This window comes from Tupaia chinensis, unplaced genomic scaffold (genome assembly GCF_000334495.1).
Source record: "Tupaia chinensis unplaced genomic scaffold, TupChi_1.0 Scaffold138584_1, whole genome shotgun sequence".
Taxonomy (NCBI): Eukaryota; Metazoa; Chordata; class Mammalia; order Scandentia; family Tupaiidae; genus Tupaia; species Tupaia belangeri.
In genome coordinates this window covers 354967-367460 of record NW_006198478.1, presented here as the reverse complement: position 1 = coordinate 367460, position 12494 = coordinate 354967, and the positions used below count along the sequence as shown (strand labels likewise).

General features: G+C 43.8%; 2 protein-coding genes across 3 annotated transcripts in view; one reads left to right on the top strand and one right to left on the bottom strand.

Annotated features, from left to right (window-relative positions):
• TOX4 (TOX high mobility group box family member 4) overlaps positions 1-2364 on the top strand; it is a 19541-nt gene extending 17177 nt beyond the window's left edge. The window contains exon 9 of the mRNA XM_006161418.3: positions 1518-2364. Within this exon, the coding sequence (XP_006161480.1) occupies positions 1518-1578 (61 nt within the window). The 3' untranslated portion in view covers positions 1579-2364. The remainder of the gene's footprint in view (positions 1-1517) is intronic.
• Positions 2365-3141: 777 nt separating this feature from the next.
• The window catches only part of METTL3 (methyltransferase 3, N6-adenosine-methyltransferase complex catalytic subunit), a 33528-nt gene continuing 24175 nt past the window's right edge, over positions 3142-12494 (bottom strand). Inside the window, exons 1-10 of one of the 2 annotated variants that reach the window (XM_014592796.2) lie at positions 9333-9620; positions 8850-9254; positions 7643-7818; positions 6581-6797; positions 6167-6354; positions 5493-5531; positions 4869-4977; positions 4688-4753; positions 4494-4606; positions 3142-3475 (exon numbers count right to left, since the gene is read on the bottom strand). In XM_014592796.2, the coding sequence (XP_014448282.1) occupies positions 3364-3475; positions 4494-4606; positions 4688-4753; positions 4869-4977; positions 5493-5531; positions 6167-6354; positions 6581-6797; positions 7643-7818; positions 8850-9254; positions 9333-9605 (1698 nt within the window). In that variant the 5' untranslated portion in view covers positions 9606-9620 and the 3' untranslated portion in view covers positions 3142-3363. Of the gene's footprint in view, positions 3476-4493; positions 4607-4687; positions 4754-4868; positions 4978-5492; positions 5532-6166; positions 6355-6580; positions 6798-7642; positions 7819-8849; positions 9255-9332; positions 9621-12494 lie in introns of those variants that run through there. The other variant, XM_006161417.3, reaches the window with a different exon arrangement.

Below are 12494 nucleotides of genomic sequence, written 5' to 3'. Positions count from 1 at the left end.
AGAAGGGATTGCGGCGTGACCATCCCCCCTGGGGGGTGATTTCTCGCTTTCTGTCTCTATGTCTCTCTCTGTCTGTCTGGTGAGCGCACGCTCTCTCCAAAAAAAAAAAAAAAAAGGCAAAAAACCCTCACACTGGACACATGTGCGTTCATGCTCAAAATCCAGGGATGAGAAGGGATTATAGCATGGCTATCCCCTGCAGGGGGTTATCTCTCACTTTGTCTCTGTCTTTCCAATGAGCACACATGCCATATAGCAAAAATCTCTGACCCAAAAAAGAAGTAACAGACTAAGCTATTAGGAATTTTTTAAAGAATTATTTAACTTTTATTTTTCTTTTTTTAGAGGTTTTTGCTATAGGGCACGTGCGCTTGCCAGACAGACAGAAAGCGAGAAATCACCCCCACAAGGGATGATGGCCACGCTGCAATCCCTTCTCCACCATTCTCCTATTGGGATCTTCGGCATGCACACACACGTGCCCGGCATGAGTTTAAGCCACTGGGTCCGGGACTCAAACCATGATAGGCTACATGGGAGTCCAGTGACATAGCCATTACACCAACTGCTGGTCCCTATTATTATTTTTAATTTGGCCAGAGAAAGATGGGGGGGTGGAGTGAGAAAGGGTCTGGGACTCAACTCATGCTTAGCCATATGGGAGTCCAGTGCCTTTAACCACCATGCCACTTGCCAGCCCCAGCAATTGTGTTAACTTTTCAATCCTTAATAAAATCAGACCATTTTTGTATTAACTTTTCAATCCTTAATGAAATCAGACCACTTAGAAAATCAGCATTTGGGGAAAACAAGTTAACGGGAAGTAATACAATAAGATGCTAAATGTGGGGACTGTGAATGGTGTAATGGTTATGTTGCTGGACTCCCACATGGTCGACAGTGGTGAGTCCTGGACACTTGAAACTCATGCCAGGTGCATGCGTGTGCAAGCCCAAAATCCTAAGAGAATGGAGAAGGGATTGCAGCATGGCCATCCCCCTGGGGGTTGAATTCTCATCTTCTGTCTCTATAGCAAATCTCTCTCTTAGAAAAGGGGGAGGCTGGCAGGTGGTGTGGTGGTTAAGGTGCCAGACTCCCATGTAGGCAACCATAGTTCCCAGACATGGTGGCTTGCTTTCTTCCTATCCCTTTCTCTCACTGTCTGTCTCTGGTCAAACTAAAAAATAATAATGAATAAAGTTAAATAAATAAATATTGTGGTTTTTTTTTTTTAAAGGCTAAGTGTGGAGAAGTTCTGATTTTGTCTTTCTCCCCAAATTTTCTTGAAAATTACCCATATTTACAAAACAGAGCATTTGTGTTTCCTGTTTCAAATCTTCAGTAGATTATCATTGTCTCTGCTTCTGACCCTTGGGCCCAATGTTCTTATGTTCCAAAAGTAAAACCATCTCGCCTCAATGTTACAAAAAATTATGTGGGAACTTGTTTAAGACAGAGTTGAAAAGAGTATATCTAGATTGTAATTGTAAGTTTGTGTGTATCTTTTTCTTTTTCAGGGATGTATTCTTGGCCTGGGTAGCATCTAGAAATTCAAACACAGTGGTTTTTGTGAAATAGTCTTAACTGTTCTGTTCTCCAAGCAAGTGAAGATTTATCTGCTGGAAACATGTCCAAGAGCCTGTTTTTGAAGCACAAGCTAAGCTTCTGGCAGTGCCTCATTTCAACCTATGATGGCCCTTCATATTTTTCCCTTTTGTCCCATCAGAGGCCAAGCTATGGAGTGAGGGCCATTGAATTTGCTATACTCTGGAATTGCTTTTTACTTTCTCAACTGTAAGCAGAAATACCAGTGATTAATAGCTGAGGAAAAGGTGAAGGGAGTTGGACAAGCAAAACAATAGATGATGTAGGGGTGGTGGTGGTGGGGGGGTTATTTGAGGAAATCTGTTGATATAATTGTCATAGGACTTATATAAAATATTAAAATGATGAGAAAGTACTGAGCTTTGAGCCTAGCAGAAAGCTGTGTGGTTCCATTTTAAAAAGGATAAGATACTGCATTAAAGGTTCCCACTTACACAGGGAACTGCTACTATTAATTACATCAATGTGTTCTGAGAAAAAAGGTGTTCAGCACAGGCACATTGGGCTGCAGGGTAAATGACATTTCCCAGGAGTTTCTTACTTATTTCTCTTTATAAATAATGTTCCTGTAGTCAACATATCCTTCCTTATTTGAATTGGCATTACAGCTTGTAAGTGAAACAGGCAGAACTCCATGTCCACAAATTAATATGAGGTTTCACCTGGGGGACCAACAGTTGGCATAATGGCTGTGTTGCTGGACTCCCATGTAGTTGACTGTGGATTGAGTACTGGACCCAGTGGCTTAAACTCACACCAGGTGTGTGCGCGTGCATGCCCAAGATTCTGAGAGAAGGGACTGCGGTGTGGCCACATGCCTTGGGGGGTGATTTCTCGCTTTCTGTCTGTCTCTTTCTGGCAAGCGCACACACCCTATTAGCAAAAACCCTTCTCCCCCCCCACCCAAAAAGAGGTTTCACCAAAGTCTATATAAGTTTGTGTTTACTTTGTTAGATGAAATATCTTTTAAAGGATAGATATAGGACAGTTCTCTGCATACCTTAGACACTTGTGTTAACCTAAGATGCACTTCCTTAATTTTCTTGGAAATAAAGAATAGCAAAGCCACATAGTTATAACAGAGTAAAGTAAAAGTTTAGAGTATGAGTGCCCTAGTATATAAAACCTTCACAAAAATGCAGGTTGTTACCTTGAGAAATGCTGTCCTGGGACCAGCAGTCGGTGTAATGGCTATGTCATTGGACTCCCACGTAGTTGACTGCAGTTCGAGTCCCGGACCAGGTGGCTTAAACTCACACCAGGTGTGTGTGCATGCATGCCCAAGATCCCAAGAGGAGAATGGATTGTGGCGTGGCCATCCCCCGTGGGGGGGGGGGGGGGTGTTCTGCCCCCACCCCATAGAAAAAAACATAAAAAAAAAAAAAAAAAGAAACCAGAAGTGGTGTCCTAGATAACTTTCTTAAGCACACATTTAAATTACTAATTGCTAATCACTTTGATCCTATATAGTCCTGTTTGTAATGCTCAACTATATTTTCCATGCATTGATTTAGCATGAATACTCACAATAACCCAATAAGGCAGGTAATATTCCTATTTTACATATAAAGAATCATACCAAGATGAGTTGTACAAGATCATACATTATTAGGTGGCAGAGCCAGAATATGATCTCAAACTCCAGCTACAATACAAACTTTTATTTAAATAAAGAAAAAAGCTATTGTACAAATATTCTCTTCAGCTGTAGCCTGCAGAGCAATGGCTATGGATGTTTAGCTCCATAAGGAAGTGCTTCTACAAATTCTTAGGTTTAGAGATGATACCATCTGGGTATCTTTGCTTGAACCGAGCAACCACATCTGGGTCTAATAGGTGGATTCCATCCAGTTGGTTTCCCAGAGTGATCCTGAAATGAAGAAAGACAGGGCAAACCAGAAATCCTGGAATTAAAGGGCTTAATATTGTTAAAAGATGCATACTTTTTATTAAGACTGCCTATTACCTCATCTGCTATTTATGTTATTTTAAAAAGACTTTAACATTGGGATAGTAAACAGCAATATGATTGGTTAGGGACTGACACAGATTTAAAATAAGCTGGAGGGCTGGCCCTAGTGGTTAAGGGAAGCTGGAGCTCACATGGCCAACTGCAGTCTGAGTCCTGGCCCTGCCAACATGAGAAAATGGGCACCTGTGCATATGCGTGTGTGTACATGTAAAATCCCAATAGAATGGAGAAGAGATTGTGGCATGACCACACTCCTCAAAGCCTGCTTTTTTTCTCCCTCTGGCAAGAAACATGCTCCTTGAATGAATGAATGGCAGGCTAAATCTGTACTAAGAGTTAACTGATGCCTTGGCAGGCCTATCTCACAAAGTTGGATAAATAATATGCTACCAGCATGTGTTTTAAGCTCTAGCCAAGTGGTGAAAAATACTAATATAAAATTGTCAAGATTTGGGACCAGCAGGTGGTACGGTGGTTAAGGTGCTGGACACTCCCACATAGCTGACCACGGTTCAAGTCCTGGACCTGGCAGCTTGCTTTCTCACTCTTTCTCTCTCTCTGGTCAAATTAAAATAAATGAATGAATAAATAAAATCAAATAATTATTAAAAAAAATATTAAATACATACTTAGTAACAACCAGGGGGCAGATTCAATATATCCCATAAAAAGGCTGAGAAAGATCCTTAGGTAGTGAGAGAATGAAGACCCTAGAGACCAAAGCTTTTTTAGGTCCTAGAACTTATTGGGTTTCCAAAGAATGTTACAGAATTCCATAAAATAATCGTAAACACAAGATTTTAAGTGGTTTATGAATCCTCTGAAACGTATTTGTAGACTAGTGGATTGTCACTGACTTCAGTACTTGACCATAGTTTTGTCCTTGTAAAGTTAGCCTGTTCTCTAGTCTCCTTACCAGTTGGGCTGCACATTGTGTGGCCGTCCAAATAACTCAATCTTGCGAGTGCCGGGGGACAGTCTCTCGATCATGCCATAGATTTCATCTGGTTTATGACTGGTGGAACGAACCTATGAGATAAAGATTAGCTACTTTTTAAATTACTCAAGATTACAATTCTAGCCCCTTTGGATGCCTGGGAAAGCACATACCTCAGCTACAATCACATCGCAATCCAGACCCTGGTTGAATCCTTGAGGATTTCCTTTGACACCAACCTGCTCACCACAGAGGACAGATTACCATAGTAAGCCATAGCTTTTGAACTTTTCCAAGAAATCAAGTAATTCCTCTTCATGGTCCATGTATTGATTAGGCCCCACCGCTGCTCACCAAGCAGTGTTCCTTCCCATGGTTCAACCAGTGACCTGTGCGGCCTGTCCGAATGATGCGTTGTAGTTGATTTGTCTTCACCCAGATAATTTCATCTACCCGTTCATAACTGTAGGGCATAAGAATTAGAGCTTTAGTTTATTTTCATAGAGGAAATAACCATTTAGAGCCAAAGAACCACAGAATACTCTGGGGGAAGGGAACACGTATCTCACCACAACAGTATTTAGGAGAGGTCTTCAAAAAGCTCATGAAAATACAATATATGGTGTACTTTTGGTTTTCACTAGAGAGCCTTTAGTTTTTGATAGAGATCCAGTGTGCTCTCCAGAGACAGAAAGTGAGAAATCACCCCCTGCGGGGATGGCCATGCCACAATCCTGCTCCAACTTCCTCTTGGGATTTGGGGGACACACACACACATAATGTGATTTTCAAGCTCCTAGGTCCAGGACTCAAACCATGAAGTCATCTATAACCTCCACACTGACTGCTGGCCCACAATGCGATTTTTAATTTGAAATCTTTTTGCACCAAAATAAACTTATGGTAATTCTATTTTCCATGAACTTTTTGAAGTACTTTGTATTTTCCTCAAAAGAAAGCAACACAATTGCTACTTACCCCCAAAGGTTCAGACATTCTCTGCCCAACTCCATAGCCCTAGAAGGAAAAAAACATATAACTTGTATGTTCATCTTTTTTTTATCCTTTCAATATATTTGATGTGTTACAAACATTAAAAGTATTTTTTCATAGATATTCAGTGAACATTTACATGCAAGACATCTTCAGAGCAACGGGGTGAATCCAAGAATGAAAAAACACTGTCTAAGGACCAGCAGTTGGCATAATGGCTATGTGGCTGGACTTCCACATAGTAGACTGCAGTTCAAGTCCCGGACCTGGTGGCTTAAACTCACGTCGGGCATGTGTGTGTACGTGCCCAAGATCCCGAGAGGACAATGGAGGAGAAGGGATTGTGGCATGGCCATCTCCCCTGGGGGGTGATTTCTTGCTTTCTCTCTGTCTTTCTGGCAAGCGCACATGCCCTATAGCAAAAACTTCTCTAAAAAAAACGGTCTATTCTCAATTATCTTACCTTAATGAACAAATCTAGAGTTAAATATAATTCACAGTATTGTTTATGTTATAAATAGGCAATAGTACTCAGTAGGGGAAAAAACCTGAAATCAGTCACATTTAATAGCAGGTCTAGGAAAACCCAGGAATTTGTCTCCCACCCACACTCACTCTACTGTAACTGCCCATACCTACATGTCTTTGAACTGTATTACCTGCCTGTGACCCAGAGGAAGAGAAAGCCATCATCCTGTAGTACTGGTATGTTGAGCCTGCGCATTTCATCATCTGTCAGGGTCCCATAGGGCAGCTCCATGTGAATATCCCAGGGTGGGTCAGCCATCACAACTGCAAACTTGCCCAAGATACTGACGTCCAGGTAGCGGATATCACAACAGATCCACTGCATGAGGTGGTATTTGGTCATCTTCCCTCCGTTTACTCTAAGATTCATGGCCCCAGTCCCTCTTTTCCATTGGATTTTCCTTCTCCCTTATAAGTATATTTGTCCCACTCCATTCCCAATCAGCAAGAATGTTCGCTAAATTAAGCTCTGCTTTCCTATACGTATGGCTGCTCTACTCAAACTTAAGTCTACAAAACTGACAGTTTTCTGGACAGACAGGTACCTGAGGTGGGAACAGTCGATCTGCACTGGAGTCACCTCCAACACTCTGTGTAAGCGCAAGCTCCTGGCTAGGTGCATGATCTTTGCTGCCAGGAGCCTCAGAATCCATGCAAGCATCAATTTCATAGTGGACATATTTGCAGGTATCCATATGGAAACATGTGTTAAGGAAAGAACAGTCACCTAAAGACTCATCAGTATGTTTATTGATAATTCGTCTGAGGAAGTTAAAAAAAAAAAGAAAGAAAAAATCAGAATCAAGATGGTGCTCTAGAGGTAGATGCCACAGTTCAAATTCCAAATGGCTTTAAAATTTTCTTTTATTACTCTCCTAATTTTCCATATTATTACTGCTTCCTCTAAGAGTTTTAAAAGGAAAGCAGGTGACATAGAGATCCACAATTCACACTGAAGAATAACTAATTCCTCTCTGAACAAAGATGGCTTCCTTCTCTTACTACAGGAAGGAAAGCAGCGCAGGAAGGACCTGGTTAGAGCAGAATGAAACAATGACCTAAGAACCCAGGTTCCTGTTCTCCTAAGATCACCCCTCTTCCAGAGCATTTGAACTTTCACTGTGCCTTAGAGGCAGAGATGCCTTGCTGTTGCAAGAAAGAGGTATTTTAAAAACATTTGTTCGAGTGCAGTCTGCATTCCTTCCCACACAGTGCCTCATTCAGTCTGCAGGACTCAGACAAACCATAAACTAAGTAATAGGATTAAAACAGAACTCCTGGGCCAGCCAGATGCTGTGGTGTTTAAGTCAGCTAGATCCTACAAGGCTGGCTGCCTAGTTTGAGTCCCAGACCAGGCAGCTGGAAACATGCTGAGCATGTTTGTATATGTGCCTAAGATCCCAACAGGAGAAAGGCATGGCCGTCTACCCTGGGAGGGTGCTTTCTCCTCTCTCTGTCTTTCTGGTGAGTGCATGCATTCCCCGCTCAACCCCATGGCCAAAAAAAAAAAAAAAAAAAAAGACAAACTCAACAACTGGAAGAAATAGGCTGAAAATGAAATAACTGCTGCTGGGAAACCCACCCCACCTCATTTCCTCCCATGAGACCTGAAATGCAGCTTGCGGCAAGGTCGGTCAGCATCACTGGCTTTCATGCACTCTTCCTTGGTTCCATAGTCACAGAATTCTTGGACTTGGGCCCGACCTCGTGAGCGAAACTTTTCAACAATGGACTGTTCTTTGGCTGTAGTAGTATTTAAGAGCTCTAGTATCTCCTGACTGACCTGTGACAGAAACAGCCTCAGACTTAAAAGGGTTTGTAGATTCAAATTTGCCCTTAAACCACCTCTACAGATTCTATTTGACATTAGTGTCTTATAAGGAATAAATGAGCTAACTTAATATGGAAAAATTAGAGGACTGGCAAGTGGCGTGGTGGTTAAGGGCACTAGACTCCTACATGACCAACTGATATACACATGAAAATGAAGGCCCTCAGGAAAAAAAAAAGATTTGTGAAGGATTCCTTCCTTCCTCACAAATCTGCATTTGGGATAGAGTTAGAATACAAGAGGGCCTGGCTTCTACTACTAACCATTAAACTAACCTTCTTTCCTGGGAAAATCACTTGGATATATTGGGTACTGAGCCAAAGCACAGTGCTCAACACTTCAAAGATTGAGCTGAGGCTATAAAATAATTCTATAAGAAGGGCATCCTGTTACCGCATATTACAGAGAAGATGAAGGTTTAAGAGAAAACTGTCAGTTTCTTGTTCAAAATCATAAAACCAGAAGTAACAAAAGGACGAGAAGGTCCATCTGTCCGATATACTCAGAACCACTATACTGCCAATTTATATTGCTTAATCTTTGATTTCCACAAATATTGGTCCATATGACCATCTTCTAGTGTTCTGTTTATCCACCTATGTTTCTATATTTGGATACCCTTGTCTATTGATCTGAGAATTATTACAAACATATTCAATGGTAAGACCCTGTAAGTCAGGATTTCTCAACATTGGCATTTTTGACATTTGAGCCAGACAATGTGGTGGGGGGTCATTTTACTATGCATTGCAGGATGTTTTACAGCATCCTTTGCTTCTACCCACTAGATGCCAGGAGCGCTCGCCCCCGTGTTCTGACAACAAAAATGTCCTAGATGTTGGGCGTAGGGTGGGCAAAATCATCCCCAGTTCAGAACTACTGTTCTAACCCTCAATCCTAAAAACTGTTCCTTGCCCTAAAGGCAAATCCCTCTCAAAGCTATTTCAGAGCATATTGTGAGAGCTTTACCATATGACCCCTACCTTCTTGCTCTGTTGTTCCTTGGTGGACTGCTGGTTCAGAAGGCTCTCTATTTCCAAATCAACATCTGAGGCAGCATGTTTCCTTGATTTCTTGGCCGGCTCCTTGGCTGGTTCTGATGCTGAAGAGGCCAGACCAGAGGCTAAAGAGCTAGCAAAGGCAGCTATAGTGGTTGAGTCTTGTTCTGCTCGCCGCTTCTGCCCTGAAATAGTCCCTGCTACCTCCCCAGGGCCCTTTTTCTCTGCAACAGCACCCATCATGGCAGAGAGCTTGGAATGGTCAGCATAGGTTACAAGAGTGGGATGTGCATCATCTTGTAGGAGACCTCGCTTTACCTCAATCAGCTCTTGAGCTGCAAACTTCTGTAGGAGGCTTTCTACCCCATCTTGAGTGGCAGGAGCATCCGGCTAAAGGAGGGAAGGAGAGGCTAATAAGACACAGTGAACCAAAGCAAGTGATAAATCCCAACTCTACCAAGTCATTACCGTGGAGATGGCAAGTCGGATGGACACAGCATCAGTGGGCAATGTTAAGGCCAGATCGGAGAGGTGGTGTAGCAACTTTTTCTCTAGCTCAGGGTCTGTAGCTAATTCAGGCACTGCTGAAGCCGTGCTGGGCTTTGGGCCACCAGAGGTGGGTGCAGCAGGCACTGGGCTGTCACTACGGAAGGTTGGGGACAATGCCGCCTCTGGATTCCGTAAATCTAAGAGTGGAGAAAAGTGAAAATAAAAATGGGCAACTACTGTTAGTCTATACATTCTTCAACAGTCAAATTCTTTAGCATTCCTATCACAGGAATTTTATGCCAGAAATCCTCTAACTTTAGCACTAGATTACCTTTCGTCCCCCATACTCAATCATTCATTGCTTTGTCGAAATAATCCTGGATTTCCTCAGAACTGCCTACCTTTTCTGTTAGATAAGAGGTGTTTTTCTATTTCCTTATCTTTGTGATACTATACTTCTTCTGAAGTGAATTAAGCACACTAGATTTAAATGCCTCTACCATCTTCTTTTTGTCATTCTAAATGACAGACTAAAAGTAAGTATTTCTTTTTTCCTTAATTATTTTATGGCCACACCACAATCCCTTCTCCTCCATTCTCCTCTTGGTATCTTGGGCATGCACACACATGTGCCTGGTGTGAGTTTAAGCCACTGGATCCAGGACTCGAACCACAGTAGACTACATGGGAGTCCAGCGACATAACCATTACACCAACTGCTGATTCCAAGCTTTATTCTTTATTATCATTATTATTTTACAGTTTGATCAGCGAGAGAGGGGAAGTGAGAAAGCAAGCCACCAGGACTTGAACTGCAGTTGGCCATGTGGGAGTCAAGTGCCTATAACCCTGCTGGCCCACAAACTAAGTATTTCTTTAAAGAATTATTTTATTTTTCTTCCTTCCTTCTTCCCTCCCTCCCTCCCTCCCTCTCTCTTTCTTTCCTTCCATTTGACCAGAGGGACAGAATATGAGAGGTCTAGGACTCGAACCACAGTTGGCCATGTGGGAGTCCAGCGTCCTTAACCACCACACTACCTGCCAACCCCTCAAACTACATTTTAATAAAAGCCAAAAATATTTTCAACAATTTAGCTGAGATCAGATTATCTTTTTCAGGCAGGGAATTCCAATTTTAATGAATTGAGGCAACTGGTTTAAGGCACTCAACTTCCACATGGCTGATCACAGTTTTGAGTCCTGGACCTGGTAGCTTACTTTCTCACTTTCTCTCTCTCTTTCTGGTGAGTGCATGTGCCCCACAGCAAATTAAAACATAATAATAAAATCTGGGGCCATCAGCTGGCATGGTGTTAGAGGTGCTGGACTCCTACATGGCTGAGTGTGGTTCAAGTCCCAGACCTGGTGGCTTTCTCTCTCCCATTCTGTCCCTCTCTGCTCAAATTTAAATAAATAAATAAATAAATAAATAAAGCTAACGAAAATAGTTTAAAGTAATAATAATAACATTTCATTATAAATAAAAGTTATACATGGGACCAGCAGGTGGCACTGTGGTTAAGGCACTGGACACTCCCACATGGTCAACTAAAGTTTGAGTCCCAGACCTGGTGGCTTGCTTTCTCACTTTCCCTCTTGCTCTCTCTCTGGTCAGTGTACAAGTCCTATAGCAAGTCTTAGTAATAATAAATAGTTCTTTTTAAAGAAAAGAATAAGGCATGGCTTCTTTCAGATTTGTGGGCTATCAGAAATAAAACTTACTTGGGGGGTCTGAGCAATAGAGAACCACCCACACATTAGGAAAACCAGGGGCTGCACTGTGAGGCTCAGACATGAAAAGATCAAACGGTCAAGACAGCGTCTCCTCTGCCCATCAAACACACTTAATAAATGTGAGGTGTCAGGGACCGGCAGGTGGCATGCTGCTTAAGGGTGCTGGACTCCCACATGGCCGACCACAGTTCAAGTCCCAGCCCTGGGAGCTTGCTTTCTCACTTTCCCTCTTTCTCTCTCACTCTGTCCCTCTCTGGTCAAGTTAAAAACAAACAAACAAATAAATAAATAAAATAATTCTTTCAAGAAAAACAAAAGATTAAAAAGGCGAATTTGAGGTGTCGAACCACCAAGATACTACGAGGCTCTATTCCCGCTAGCTGAGCAGTGAGGGGTGTGAGAAGGTCACCTTCCTGCATTACCTGTGTGGCTCAGGCTCAGACGGTTGTCCCCACTGGTGACACGGTGGCCTTCTAAACCTGGCAAGCAGAAGGCCACAGGGAAGTACGTGCACTAAGGAGGTGGGGACAAGTGAGGGCAGGGCCCGTGCTCTCCCCAGACCCCAACGATGGGGTCTCCTGGCATGAAACAGGGCTTAGAATCGCCAGAGGAAGAAATGAAATGAACCACAGGGAAAGGGCGGTACAGACACGGCCACCCACGGCCTGCCAGGCTCCTGTTCGCTCACTCAGAAGGCTCCTTGCAGCAGGCCCTGCACGCAGAAAGCACCGGGACAGGAGCCCACGGCACATGGCCAGCCCAGTCCCAGCCACAGAACCCTGTGGAACCCATGAGCACACGCACATGGTGTGCCCCAAATCCTGGCGGGGTGTGGAAACGCGGGGCGACCACCGCAGACCGCCGGTGCCCTCTCCCTGCGGTGGACACACGCCCCAGAATCAACACCACTCCTCCTCTGACCTCACAGTGGACAAGCTCGTAGTCGCTGAGACAGAACGCGCACACCTAAAACCTACCACGTGGGAGGGCCCGAGGTAGCAGTGCACCCGTATTTCTGAGGTTAGGCCAGCGTCACCACTGGAAACTCCAAAACACCTCAGCGTCCCCTGGAGAAGCCACGTTCCGTCAGCAGTTACCCCTGGTCCCGCCTCCGGACGGCCAGACTGACTCGGAGCGCTTCACACAAGTGGAACCCTACAGTGCACGTGGCCTTTTGGACAACGCTTTATCAGATTTCGAGTATTCCAGCCCTGAGTAGAAGGCGTGGCAGCAGCTTGTGTGGCCCCACTGTACCCTGTTACTGATCGCTGGAGGCTTCCGAGGCCCAGTGAGCACTGCCCAGGGGGTGGCTGCGCCAAGAGCACAGGATGTGGCCAGTGCTGCATGGACTGAGGGACAAGGGCCGGCAAGGCCGGAGCTGCTGGGCCAGCCCCAAGCCGGGCCGCC